This window comes from Rhinolophus ferrumequinum, chromosome 14 (assembly GCF_004115265.2).
Source record: "Rhinolophus ferrumequinum isolate MPI-CBG mRhiFer1 chromosome 14, mRhiFer1_v1.p, whole genome shotgun sequence".
Lineage (NCBI taxonomy): Eukaryota > Metazoa > Chordata > Mammalia > Chiroptera > Rhinolophidae > Rhinolophus > Rhinolophus ferrumequinum.
The window spans coordinates 35,387,089-35,401,038 of NC_046297.1; the positions used below are offsets into that span (position 1 = coordinate 35,387,089).

The 13,950-nt window shown below is 36.4% G+C and overlaps 1 protein-coding gene across 2 annotated transcripts in view; it reads right to left on the minus strand.

Annotated features, from left to right (window-relative positions):
* The window catches only part of CDH17 (cadherin 17), a 127,505-nt gene that overhangs the window by 98,469 nt on the left and 15,086 nt on the right, over positions 1-13,950 (minus strand). Inside the window, exons 1-2 of one of the 2 annotated variants that reach the window (XM_033126951.1) lie at positions 5,000-5,018; positions 918-996 (exon numbers count right to left, since the gene is read on the minus strand). In XM_033126951.1, the coding sequence (XP_032982842.1) occupies positions 918-920 (3 nt within the window). In that variant the 5' untranslated portion in view covers positions 921-996; positions 5,000-5,018. Of the gene's footprint in view, positions 1-917; positions 997-4,999; positions 5,071-13,950 lie in introns of those variants that run through there. The other variant, XM_033126950.1, reaches the window with a different exon arrangement.

Consider the following 13,950-nt stretch of genomic DNA (forward strand, 5'->3'; position numbering starts at 1 on the left):
CACAGTGGAATACTATTCGGCCATAAGAAAAGATGAAATAGTGCCATTTGCGACAACATGGATGGATCTTGAAATTATAATGGTAAGTGAAATAAGTCAGACAGAAAAAGTAGAGAAACATGTGATTTCACTGATATGTGGTATATAGAACTAAACAACAAAAGAACAAGACAAACAAATGAAGAAACAAATACTCATAGACATCAACCATAGTTTAGTGGTGGCAAGAGGGTAAGGGGGTAGGAGGTTCTAGAAAAGGTAAATGGGTTCCAATATATGGTGATGGAAGGAGAACTGACTTTGGGTGGTGAACACGTAATATGAGATATAGATGATGTATTACAGAATTGTATACCTGAAATCTATGTAACTTTGCTAACAACTGTCACCCAATAAAGTTTAATTTAAAAAAAATTACTGTTTTAACACTTGATTAGAAATGCATCATCATTTAGGAAAAAAAAATTAAAACACAAATGTTTACTTCAAGCAGTAGCCTCACAATGGTTCTAAAACACAAAGACCCTGAACTTGAAAGGCAAGCAGCCCTCTGCAGATGCCCAAATCCAGGCTGGAATAGTAGTAAGTTGTGGCTGGGACAGTAAGCAGAGCTCAAACCTGCTAAGTAATGTGCTGAGCTCTGTCCTAAGCAAAGTTAATTTACCTATCATATGAAGGGAAATTATTATTGTTAGCTCCATTTGATGGGTGAGGAGACTGAGATGCAGAGAAATTAAGTATTTTGCCCAGGTAGTGGCAAGAAGCAGGATTCAAACCTGAGACTTGGAAACCAGCACTTTCAGTCACTGCATGCCCACTACACCCCCACCCCCAGAGGAGACAAAAGCAGCAGAGACAACCTGGCAGGAAGCCAGCTTCGTCAGGGATGTGTGGGAGGGTTAGGGTGGGACTCTTACCATTCCCAACCAGGGAGAATGGGGAGCATTCAGCAGCAGCAGCCAGTACTATGCCTTAATTCCCAGGACTACTGCACATCTGAAGGGAAACACAAGGCAGAGTGGAGCAGGTGGCATTCAGGAAAGGACAGCCATCCAAAAACCCGTACAATGGAGAGGCCTCCTCTGGGAGGAAGAATTTAGCCCCTACACCCAACACTAGTCTCCCCTCCTTCCTGAATGGTTCTTCAGACCTCCTACTTGTGGTGGAAATTAGGGGTGGGATAGGTTAAAATCAGTTGCATATGGCAAGTCAGCAGTTTTTTACTAGACAGGTAAAACCAAAAAACTAAGAAGTGGGTAGTGGGGAAGAGAAAGAATTTGTTTTCCACTTCTTTAGGGAGAGCAAGTATATTCTTGCCATGGAAATACTGGGAATAACCCAAAAACAATTAGTATGAGAGTGATGGGAAAAAATGATCTTACACTAGATCCCTCGGTTCGTTGAATCTTAAATTGATATTGGTCATCTGGTAATGGAACAATAACAAATAAGAAAGCAGAGGGATTTATTATTTGGTCTCCTTTCCTTCAGAATTCTGCCAGGCCCTTGGATTAGCTGCCCTAGCCATCATCAACCTCTCTCCCTTGGGAAGCCAAGTGGTCTCTTCCCCAGACTCCCCTGCAGCTAGGAGGGTCACCAAGTGAACCAGTTCTGGTTCATGAAACCAAAGGAAAGTCTGCTGGGGAGTTCCAGTCAAGTTTTTGTTTTCCTTGTTGAAAAACAAAACAAAACAAAACCCAGATGTGGTACTGCCCTTCAACCTTCCCTGTTGTTGTTCAGACAATGGATCTTGTGTGTATAGCTGTGGAAGCCATCATGAAAACATGAGGGGACAAACCTGCTAAGAAAATGGTAAAGAGAAAGAAGCCCAAGTCTCTGATAACGTCACAGACCTGTTTAACCTGCCCTGGACTGATCACTTCAGACTTCTTTTTATCTGAAGAAAATAAATCCACATTGAAGACCTCTAAAGTTGAGCTTCCTTTTACTTATAGCAAAAAGTATTCTGTACCAACACAATAATTCTATAGATTTCTAGCTCATCTCTTCCTTTCTAAGTTTATCTTCCTCTGAGAGCTTTTTCTCCCTTCCATTCCTTTTCTACATCTTCTTGAGTTTCATTGGCTCCTCTGGAAGGTGGGGCACAGGAACTGGGTGCAGGTGGCCAGGTGCCACCATGGTTAGTCCCAGACAAGGGCAGTGATTTCTGTAGGGCTACTGCTTAACAGAAAAATGCCTTCATCAACATTCCACTCACATCAGCAAGCTGTCAGCCTTTCAAAAGATCACACCAGTGATGGCATTTGGAGGAAAACTACATTAGTCAGGCAAATCTCACAAACCAACCTGCGTTTTTCCTACATGGACAAGCTGGCTCACCTATCAGGGAGGGAGGATATGTCTCAGTTGCAAGGTTCAAAGTTCGGTTCTTATATCAGGGCAACAAATCTTTCTTCCATTAATATAGCTATCTGGGCTATAAAGATTTCAAAATTCATGTGCACAACATGAGTCATCAGGTCATACTGCCAGAACTGAAAAGGACAGTGTGGTGGAAATGTGTGAAAGGACCACAGGGTTTATGAAGAAGTTGGAGAGAATAACATCTACCAACTTGCACAAAGGTGAAAGGAATGAAAGAGAATGGAACTGACATTTTTGAGTGTTTCTTGTGTGGCAGATATGGGACTAGACCCTCTACACACATCATTTCTTCTGGTTCTCAGTAATATCAGGAAAGCATCTTCAGAGAAGTCCCACAGCAGAGACACAGATACTTGGTGCTACAGTGGGACAGAGCCAGGTCTATTGGTCCACCAAGCCCCAACTCTAAACCATGTTGCTACACTGCCTTCCAGGCCATCAAAGGACATGTGCAATTGCCAGATTTGCCGTCTAGTAGCTGTCTTCATTGCACTTTCCAGCAAGAGTTCTCTGTGTTGATTACATAGTATTTATGTCAAATTATTCTTCCTTCTAGAAGCATAGTCCCAGGCAAAATTCTAATATAGGTGGTTTATCCTTGATTTCCCTACATCTCTATTCAGCACCCTTTCCCAAATTCTGAATTTCTTACTTGCTCTCTCTTCATTGCCCTTGCAGGATATTCATGCAGTGTTTCTAACCCCCTTATAAAGGCCACTTCTCAGAAAATAACAGGAGAGCCATTTTCAGTATGGAATAAATGACTGGCAATCATTTTAAATTACTACCTCTGTGAAGAAAGACTTATGCTAAATGTAAGAAGCTCCAACTAAACTTTCATTCTTCATAGGAGAGGGTTTGGGAGTAAAGGTGGGTGGAGGTAGGAGAGAGAAGTGGCTCCATCCCAACCCTGAAATCCCACCACACAGGCAGCAATCTCCCTCCTTCAGCCAGAGACAGTTGTGCTTTCAGCTATCTTCTGGGCAAGGCTCTTGCTGTCAGCAGTGTTTGGGCAGTATTTCTTACTATAGGCAGAAATCTCACCAGGATGAGGGTAGAGAGAAGGAAAACTTATATTCAACTTTTTTCCAGGAAGAAGAATGCATGGCTCCTTTTTAGACAAAAGGCAAATTAGCCTGCTAAGATCAACTTATTATTATTATAGAATCTTCTCTCTCTCTTAGATCTCATTGTTTCTTAATATAAGCTCATAATTATGTGTTTATTTTCTGCCTTATTCCTGGCACTGTGCTATGTGCTTAAGTTTCAAAGATAACTAAAACACAGGCTCTTTCTCATAGAGACCAGGGACCATATAAGTATAGACACTGAATATTAAAAATGCTGTAGTAGTGATAATAGCTAATATTTATTGAGTGCTTAGACTGTGCCAATCACTGATCCGAGGGCTTTAAAATGCATTGTCTCATTTAATTGCCACAACATTCTATAAGGCAATTACTCTTATCAGACCCATTTAACAGGGCAGAAAACTGAGGTTCAGTGCTTAAGTAACTCACCCATGTTCCAGTGATAACTGGTAAATCACAGTGCCAAGTTTGAATCTAAGGCTGACTTCACCACAACTCTATGATAACACAGATAGCAAAGGATGCTTCAGAGAGTAGGAAGAGGAGAGAAGTCAAGTGGGAATGTTTGACCCAATCTGTAAGCAGTCCCAGTGACAGCAGTCCGTGGTCTTTGAGGATACACATTGCTCATAAAGTTTGAACTGCAGGTTACCTGCTCTCCCCTACCCCCAACCCTGTGGGGAAGGCTGTGAGTGTTTCACAAATTTGGTTCTGTTTCACTCTGTAGATATTTTGAACTGTGTGGGCTCTGGAGACGTCTCGAAGACTTGAAATTTGATATGCTATTTTTGGGTCCCAGAAGAAAGGAACCAAGATTTGAGGTGTTAGCAATCTAGAAGCTTCCTCCTAAGGAGAAAGCAAGTGTTTCTCTATAAACTTGCTTCATAATACAACAAATTGGCAAGTGTATGACTTTTATGAGTCTCATGAGTAAAATCAGGATGGCATCTCACTACTGACCTGAGGTTGAGGGTTGGATTTCTCCAGGTTCCATCCAGCTCCAACCTCTAGAAGCCTATCAGTCAATAGAGTTAGCTTAATGGCTAAAGACAAATATAAGTACAAAACTCCGAAACACATATGGAAAGAAAAGTGCAGAGCAGAGCAGGGTTGAAAATAGAGAAAATGCTTTTCTTAGTGTTTCAGTGGGAGTTTTTCATGGTCAAAGTTAGATAAATAACATCAAGATTAAAGGACTACACTAATACATGTGTCAGTATGCTTTTATTTCCAGGTTCCCTGAAATATACATGAAGGTATAAACCCGAGTAAATAAATGTTTTTAAACCTTTCCCATTCCCATGCTTTTGGCTTTTAAGAGCTGAGAAGAAAGTACAGACATGTGACTTGTAGCAATTTCATCAAAAATATAATATTGGGGCAAACTATGTGTCCTTCATGTACAATAATTTAATTTTGATAGACTATTTTTTTTAAGTGGTAACCATTGTTTCCCTGGTATGGGGTAGAAGAATGGTAGAAAATATTTTAGTAAATAAATAAAGAACATTTTCTTCTCTTACCAAATAAAGTGTAAAGAGACACAAGCAGTGCAGTTGGACTTGCACCATCATAGTTTTCTTTATTCAATCTCCTGTGAATAAACCAGAGATAAAAGCAATTAGTTACCAGTCTATTAAAATCATGTCCTTCCAACCAGAAAGGATCATTGGATGATATCCAATTACAAACATGGGATCCATAAAGGTCAGTCTCTCTTCTGTATGGAGCTATCCAATCTTCCAGGAGCTTCATGATACCTTATCCATAACAACACACAAGTCAACATCGCAAATCAAGCTCATGCTTCCTCCATTTCTTTAGCCACTTGACTGTATTATACTCTTCATTTAAGGGTCTTAAATTATAGGCAATAAGTATAATTTTCACCTTTATTATATGGATGAGGAAGCTATGTTTTGGCAAAGGCAGGATAACTAGATACTAACATTTTAGTGGTTTCTGATTCAAAGTTACAAATATATGAGATTCTTCAAGCAGAACTAATCCAAGAATGTTCACAATCCTTTATTCAAATACCTCACCATCCACCTCTTTGGTCTTCTAAACATTGTTGTTAACTATGCAATAAACTTAAGGAAAACATGTACTTCTTATTACTCCAAAAGCAACTAAATAAGAATCCAAATTCTGCCCTTATTCTCTGCTGTTCAATATCATTTTTTCTTTTTTTCTTTGACTTCACATTTCAAAAAAATTATACCTCACCCTGAGACACATCATGACTAACAAGTTTTAAGATCTGACATAAATTTTCCACATGGCTTATAAAGCAGGGTTGTTGCCTATCATATTGGACAAAACAAAACAAAAACCAAGGAAATTTAAAAATGCATTCAGAGTACCTCCCCAAAATAAGTTCATACACTTGTCCCCAATTTTTGCAACAGCCACCAAGAGGAATCCTGTAGATCCACTGGTCTGAAGGCCAGCATTGTTCACAATTGTGGTCCCACAGGACTGTATAAACTTGCAGGCCTTAAAAACTATTGCCTGAAGGTCTAGCTTCCACTCACCCTGAAAGTAAGTTCTGATTGAGATCTCACCCTTTGGAATACTCATAGGTCTTGGTGCATCCTCAAAAACTGGAACCCAACAAGAATAAATTTGGCTCCTTAGACAGTCACAAAGGTTGGAGAGATAACCAAGAGATTGGGCAACGTTAAACAATAAGTTTCATCTCCTACCCATGGCTATTCTTTCAAAACTAAGAGAGATAATTCTTCTACCTAATACATAGAAACAAACACAGAGAGACAAAATTCAGAAATAGAGGAATATGTTTCAAATGAAAGAACAAGAAAAAACCACAATGAAACAGATATAGTAATTTACCTCGTAGAGTTCAAAGTAATGGTCTTAAACATGCTAACTGAACTCAGGACAAGAATAGATGGACACAGTGAGAACTTCGACAAAGATAAAATATAAGGAAGTACAAAATAGAAGTCACAGATCTAAAGAACACAACAACTAAACTGAAAAATACACTAGAGGGTTTCAACAGCAGATTGGATAAACAGATCAGCAATATGGAAGACATGGTAGTGAAAATCATCCAAACAGAACAGACAAAAGAGGGAGACAGAGAGAGAGAGAGAGAGAGAGAGAGAGAGAGAGAGAGAGAGAGAGAGAGAGAGAGAGAGAGAGAGAGGAGCGAGGGAGGGAGGAAGGAACAAAGCTTAAGGGACTATGGGACATCAAGCAGAATAACATTTATATTATAGGGGTACCAGAAGGAGAAGAGGCAAAAAACTTATTTGAAGAAATAATGGCAGAAAACCTCCCTAACCTGGGGAAGGAAACAGACATCCAAGTCCAAGAAGTACAGTTTCACAGATGAGCCCAAAGAGATCCACACCAAGACACATTATAATTAAAATGTCCAAAGTTAAAGATAAAGAGAGAATCTTAAAAGGAAGCAAGAGAAAAGCAACTTGTTATGTACAAAGGAGCCCGCATAGGACTATGAGCTGATTTTTTTTAGCAGAAATTTTGTAGGTCAGAAGGGCGTGGCATGATATATTTAAAGTGCTTAAAGGAAAGAACTTCCAAACAAGAATACTCTTCTTGGCATGTTTATCGTTCAAAACTGAAGGATAGAGTTTTCTATAAAAGCATAAGCTAAAGGAGTTCATTACATCTAAACTGGACTTACAAGAAACGATAAAGGGACTTTTTTAAGCTGAAAAGAAAAGGCACAGACAAGTAACAGATAATATGTGGAAGTTAAAATCTCATAAGTAACAGCAAATATATATTAAAGGTAGTAGATGAAGCACTTGTAAAGATAGTATGAAGGTTAAAAGACAAAAGTAGTAAAATTAACTATAACTACAATAATTAGTTAAGATTTAAACAAAATAAAAAGAAGTAAAATGTGACATTAAAAACATAAAACAGAGAGGGTTGGTAAATGTAGAGTTTGAAGAATGCATTCAAACTTAAGTTGCTATCAATATAAAATAGATGTTTTATATATATTATTATATGTGAACCTCATAGTAACCACAAATCAAAAACCTAAGTAGATACACAAAAGATAATGAGAAAGAATAGAAACCATCAAAATCACAAGGGAAGAGAGCAAGAGAAGAAGAAAAGAACAAAGACAAACTACAAAAAAAGCCAGGCACAATTAACAAAATGACAATAAGGACATAACTATCAATAATTACTTTAACCAGAGGGTAAGGGGGGAGAGGGTTGTTAGATGAGGGTAAAGGGGATCAAATATATGGTGATGGAAGGAGAACTGACTCTGGGTGGTGAACACACAATGGAATTTATAGATGATGTAACACAGAATTGTACACCTGAAATCTATGTAACTTTACTAACAATTGTCACCCGAATAAACTTTAATTAAAATTAAAAAAATAAAAAAATAATTACTTTAAATGTAAGTGGACTAAATTCCTCAGTCAAAAGACATAGAGTGAATAAATGGATAAAAACAACAAGAATCATCCATATGCTGCGTATAAGAGACTTATTTCAGATCTTAGAACACGCACAGATTGCAAGGGAAGGGAAGGAATAAGATATTCCATACAAATGGAAATTTTTTTTTTAAAAGCTGGGATAGCTGTACTTACCTCAGACAAAATAGACTTTAAAACAAAGATTGTGATACAAGAAAGAAGGGCATTATATAATGATAAAGGAATCATTCGACAAGAGGGTATAACATTTGTAAATGTTCATGTGCGCAAAATACGAGTACCTAAATATGTAAAGCAAATATTATCAGACCTAAAGGGAGAAATTGACATCAACACAATAATTATAGGGGACTTTAATATGCCACTTATATCAATGGATGGATCATCCAGACAGAAAGTCAACAAGAAAATAGTGACCTAAAATAACACATTAAACCTAATACATTAAACCATATGGACTTAATAGATATATACAGAACATTCCATCTAAAAGCAGCAAAATATTCCAGCAAAAGCAGTTCTAAAAGGGAAGTTTATAGCAATACAGAAACAAGAAAAAAATCTCAAATAAACAATCTAACTTTAGACCTAAAGAAATTAGAAAAAGAAGATCCAGTGAAGCCCAAGGCTAGTAGAAGAAAGGAAATAATAAAGATCAGAGCAAAATTAAGTAAAATAGAAACTAAAAAACAATAGAAAAGACCAACAAAACTAACAGCTTGTTCTTTAAAAAGATTTTTAAAAATTGACAATCCTTTAGCAAAACTCAAGCAAAAAAGAGAGAGGGATCGATACACAAATAAAATTTAAAAAATGAAAGAGTATTTGGTTGAGGATTTTTGCATCTATGTTTATTGGAGATACCAGTCTGTAAGAGTTTTCATAAGAAAAGTTTTTCATAAGAAAAACTGTGAAAAATTACATGCCAACAAATTGAACAACCTAGAAAAAATGGATAAATTCCTAGAAATATATAATCATCCAAGACTACAGGAAGAAATAGAAACTCTGAATAGACAAATTATTAGTGAAAATGTTGAATCAGAAATCAATAACCTCTCAACACACAAAAGTCCAGGACCAGAAATATTCACTGGTGAATTTTACCAAACATTCAAAGAAGATATAATACATATTCTCCCAAAATCTTCCCCCCTAAATTGAAGAGGGAATGCTTCCAAATTCGTCTTATGAGGTCAACATTACCCTGATACCAAAACTATACAAAGACACCAAAAAAATAAAAAATTAAAAATAAAATAAATGCAAAAATCCTTAATAAAATATTAGCAAACAAAATTCAACTATATATTAAAAGGATCATACATCATGATCAAGTAGGATATATTCCAGGGATTAAATAATTGTTCAATATCCTCAAACTAATCAATGTGATACACCACATTAACAAAGAGAAGTATGCAATTATATGATCATCTCAAAAAATGTAGGAAAAACATTTGACAAAATTCAATATCCATTTATGATAAAAACTCTCAACAATGTGGCTATAAAAAGAGTGTATCTCAACATAATAAAGTCCATATATAACAAACCCACAGCTAACATCATAATCAATGTTGAAAAGTTAAAATCTTTTCCTCTAAAATCAGGTAAAAGACAAGGTTGCCCACTATGACCACATTTATTCCACATAGTTTTGGAAGTCCTAGCCATAGAAATTAAGCAAGAAAAAAATAAAATATATATATATATATTTTATATATATATATGGAATCCTTATTGGAAAGGAAGAAGTAAAATGCACTATTTGCAGATGACATGATACTATATAAAAAAAAAACCCCAATGACTCCACCAAAAAAAACCCAACATTTATTAGAACTAATAAATGAATTCAGTAAAGCTGCAAGACACAAAATCAATATAGAGAAATCTGTTGCGTTTCTATACAAATTATCAGAAAAAGAAATTAAGAAAACAATCCCATTTACAATTGCATCAGAAAGAATAAAATACTTAAGAATAAATTTAGCCAAGGAGGTGAAAGACCTATGCCCTGAAAAGTATAAGACATTCGTAAATGAAGTTGAAGAAGACACAAATAAATAGAAAGATATTCTATGCTCCTGGACTGGAAGAATTAATATTGTTAAAATTTCCATGCTACACAAAGCAAACTACAAATTCAGTGAAATCCCTATCAAAATTCCAATGGCATTTTTCACAGAACTAAAACAAATAATTCAAATTTCTATGAAACCACAAAAGACCCCAACTAGCCAAAGCAATCTTGAGAAAGAAGAACATAGCAGAAGGTATCACACTGCCTGATTTCAAACTACACCACAAAGATATGGTAATCAAAAAAGTATGTTATTGACATAAACACAGACACATAGATAAATGGAACAGAATACAGAGCCCAGATATAAACCTACCCATATGTAGTCAATTAATTTATGACAAAGTAGCTAAGAATATACACAGGGCAAAGGATAGTCTCTTCAATAAATAGTGTTGGGGATACTAAATAGCCACGTGGAAAAGAATGAAAGTATACCACTACCTGACATCAGACACAAAAATTAACTCAAAATGGATTAAAGACTGGAATATAAGACCTGAAAAGACAAAATTCCTGGAAGAAAACTTCTGGAAGAAAACCCTTGACATCAATTTTGGTGTTGAATTTATGGATCTGACTCCAAAGGCAAGAGCAACAAAAGCAAAAATAAACTAGTGGGACTACAGCAAATTGAAAAGCTTCTGTACAGCAAAGAAAATAATCATCAAAATGAAAATGCAACCTACTCAATGGGAGAAAATATTTGTAAATCATATATCTGATAAGGGGTTAATATTCAAAATATACAAAGAGCTCAAACAACTCAATAGCACGAAAACAAACAATCCGATTAAAAATGGGCAGAGGACTTTTGTTTGTTGGGAGACTGTTGATTACTGATTCAATTTCCGTGGTGGTAATCAGTCTATTCAGGTTTTCTGTTTCTTCTTGAGTTAGCCTTGGAAGGTTGTACGCCTCTAGAAAATTGTCCATTTCTTCCAAATTGTCAAATTTGTTGGCATAGAGTTGCTCATAGTAACTTCTTAAAACTCTTTGTATTTCTGCAGTGTCCGTTGTCACTTCTCCTCTTTCATTTCTGATTTTATTAATTTGGGTCCTCTCTCTCTTTTTTTTAATGACTCTGGCTTAAGGTTTGTCGATTTTGTTTATCTTCTCTAAGAACCAACTCTTGGATTCATTGATCTTTCGTATTGCTTTTCTGGTTTCTATTTCATTTATTTCTGCTCTGATCTTTATTATCTCCTTCCTTGTGTTCCCTTTGGGCTTATTTTGCTGTTCTTTTTCCAAATCCCTTAAATGTGAAGATAAACAGTAATCAAAACAGCATGGTACTGGCATAAAAACAGACACATAGATCAATGGAACAGAATAGAGAGTCCAGAAATAAATCCACGCCTATATGGCCATTTAATCTACGACAATGGAAGCAAGAATGTACGATGGAGTAATGACAGTCTATTCAATAAATGGTGCTGGGAAACCTGGACAGACACATGCAAAAAAATGAAGTTGGACCACCTCCTTACACCATATACAAAAATAAATTCAAAATGGCTTAAAGACTTAAATGTAAGATCTGAAACCATAAAATACCTAGAAGAAAATATAGGAAGAAACTTCTCAGACATTACCCGGAGTAAGATTTTTACTGATATATACCCTCGCTCGAGGGAACTAAGAGAAAAAATAAACATATGGGATTATATCAAACTAAAAAGTTTTTTCACAGCAAAGGAAACCATCAATAAAACAAGAAGGGATCCTACTGAATGGGAAAAGATATTTGCCAATGATATATCTGATAAGGGATTAATATCACAAATCTATGGAAAACTCACTCAACTCAACTCCAAAAAAACAAACGATCCAATTAAAAAATGGGCAGAGGACTTGAAGAGACATTTTTCTAAAAAGGACATACAGATGGCAAACAGACATATGAAGAAATGCTCAACCTCACTAACCATCAGAGAAATGCAAATAAAAACCACAATGAGATACCACCTCACCCCAGTCAAAATGGCTATCATCAATAAATCAACAAACAACAAGTGCTGGCGCGGATGTGGAGAAAAGGGAACGCTTGTGCACTGTTGGTGGGATTGCAGATTGGTGCAGCCGCTATGGAAAACAGTATGGAGGTATCTCAAAAATCTGAAAATGGAACTACCTTATGATCCAGTAATTCCACTCCTAGGTATCTATCCGGAGAAATCCAAAACTTCAATTCAAAAATCTTTATGCACTCCTATGTTTATTGCAGCACTATACACAATAGCTAAGACATGGAAACAACCAAAATGCCCATCGGTAGATGACTGGATTAAGAAACTGTGGTACATTTATACAATGGAGTATTATGCAGCCATAAAGAAGAAAGAAATCTTACCATTTGCAACAACATGGATGGATCTGGAGAACATTATGTTAAGTGAAATAAGTCAGACAGAGAAAGATAAGTACCATATGATCTCACTTATATGCGGATTCTAAAGAAAAGAATAAGTGAATGAACTAATCAGAAACAGTTTGGGAGACAATGAGGAAAAACTGAGGGTTGCTAGATGGGCGGGAGGGGTGGGGGGTGGGGGGGGGAGGGTGAGGGGATTGGAGGGCAATCGGTGACCATAGGATGGCCACGGGGTTGAAAATTAATCTGGGGAACGTAATTTGGTGGTTACCAGAAGGTAAAGGGGTTGGGGGGTGGGGGATGAGGGTGAGGGGGATCAAATGTATGGTGATGGAAGGGGAGCTGACTCTGGGTGGTGAACACACAGTGTGATTTATGGATGATGTGATACAGAATTGCACACCTGAAATCTATGTAATTTTACTAACAATTGTCACCCCAATAAATTAAAAATAAATTTAAAAAAAAAATGGGCAGAGGATCTGAATAGACATTTTTCCAAAGGGGACATACAGATGGCCAACAGACACATGAAAAGATACTCAACCACTAATCATCAGAGAAGTGCAAATCAAAACCACAATAAGATAATCACTTAATACCTGCTAGACTGGCTATTATAAAAAAGACTAGAAATAATAAGTGTTGGTGAGGATTTGTAGAAAAGATAACCCTCATACACTGTTGGTGGGAATGTAAATTGTACAGCCACTGTGGGAAAAAGTATGGAGGTTCCTCAAAAAATTAAAGATAGAACTACTATATAACCCAGCTTTTCCACTTCTAGGTATTTATCCACAAAAACAAAGTTCAAAAAGATATATGCTTCCCCATCACCTCTCCTCTTAAACCTTTGGAGAGTTGTTCTTTGTCCTCTGCTGGACACATATTAGGAATCTTAACACACTCTCTGAGTTCACTTTCCAGAGATACGTAAAATTAGACTGCAGTGTTTTATCAGACTCATCTGTTATATTCATTGAAGCATTATTCACAATAGCCAAGATATGGATACAATCTAAATGTCCATTGATGGATGAATAAAGAAACTGTGACACACACACACACACACACAGGAATACTACTCGGCCATAAAAAAAGAAGGAAATCTTGCCATTTACAACAACATGCATGGATCTTAAGGGTATTATGCTAAGTGAAATAAGCCAGAGAAAGACAAGTATTGTATGATTTCACTTAACATGTGGAATCTAAGAAAACAAAATGAACAAACAAAGAAAATGAAACCAAACAAAATTCATAGACATAGAGACCAAATTGATGGTTATAAGAGAGGAAGGGGGTTGGGAGTGGGCTAAATAGGTGAAGGGGAATAATCGCATGGTGACAGAAGTAACTAGACTTATTTTGGTGATCACGATGTAGTATATACAATATCGAATTATGTTGTACACCAGAAACTAATATAATGTTATTTACAAATTTATCTCAATTTTTTTAAAAATGTATTCATTTCACTAAAATTCTAATCACTTTATTATCTCTAGGGATTATGGATAGTTTTGGCTGAATTCATCTTTTTTTAAA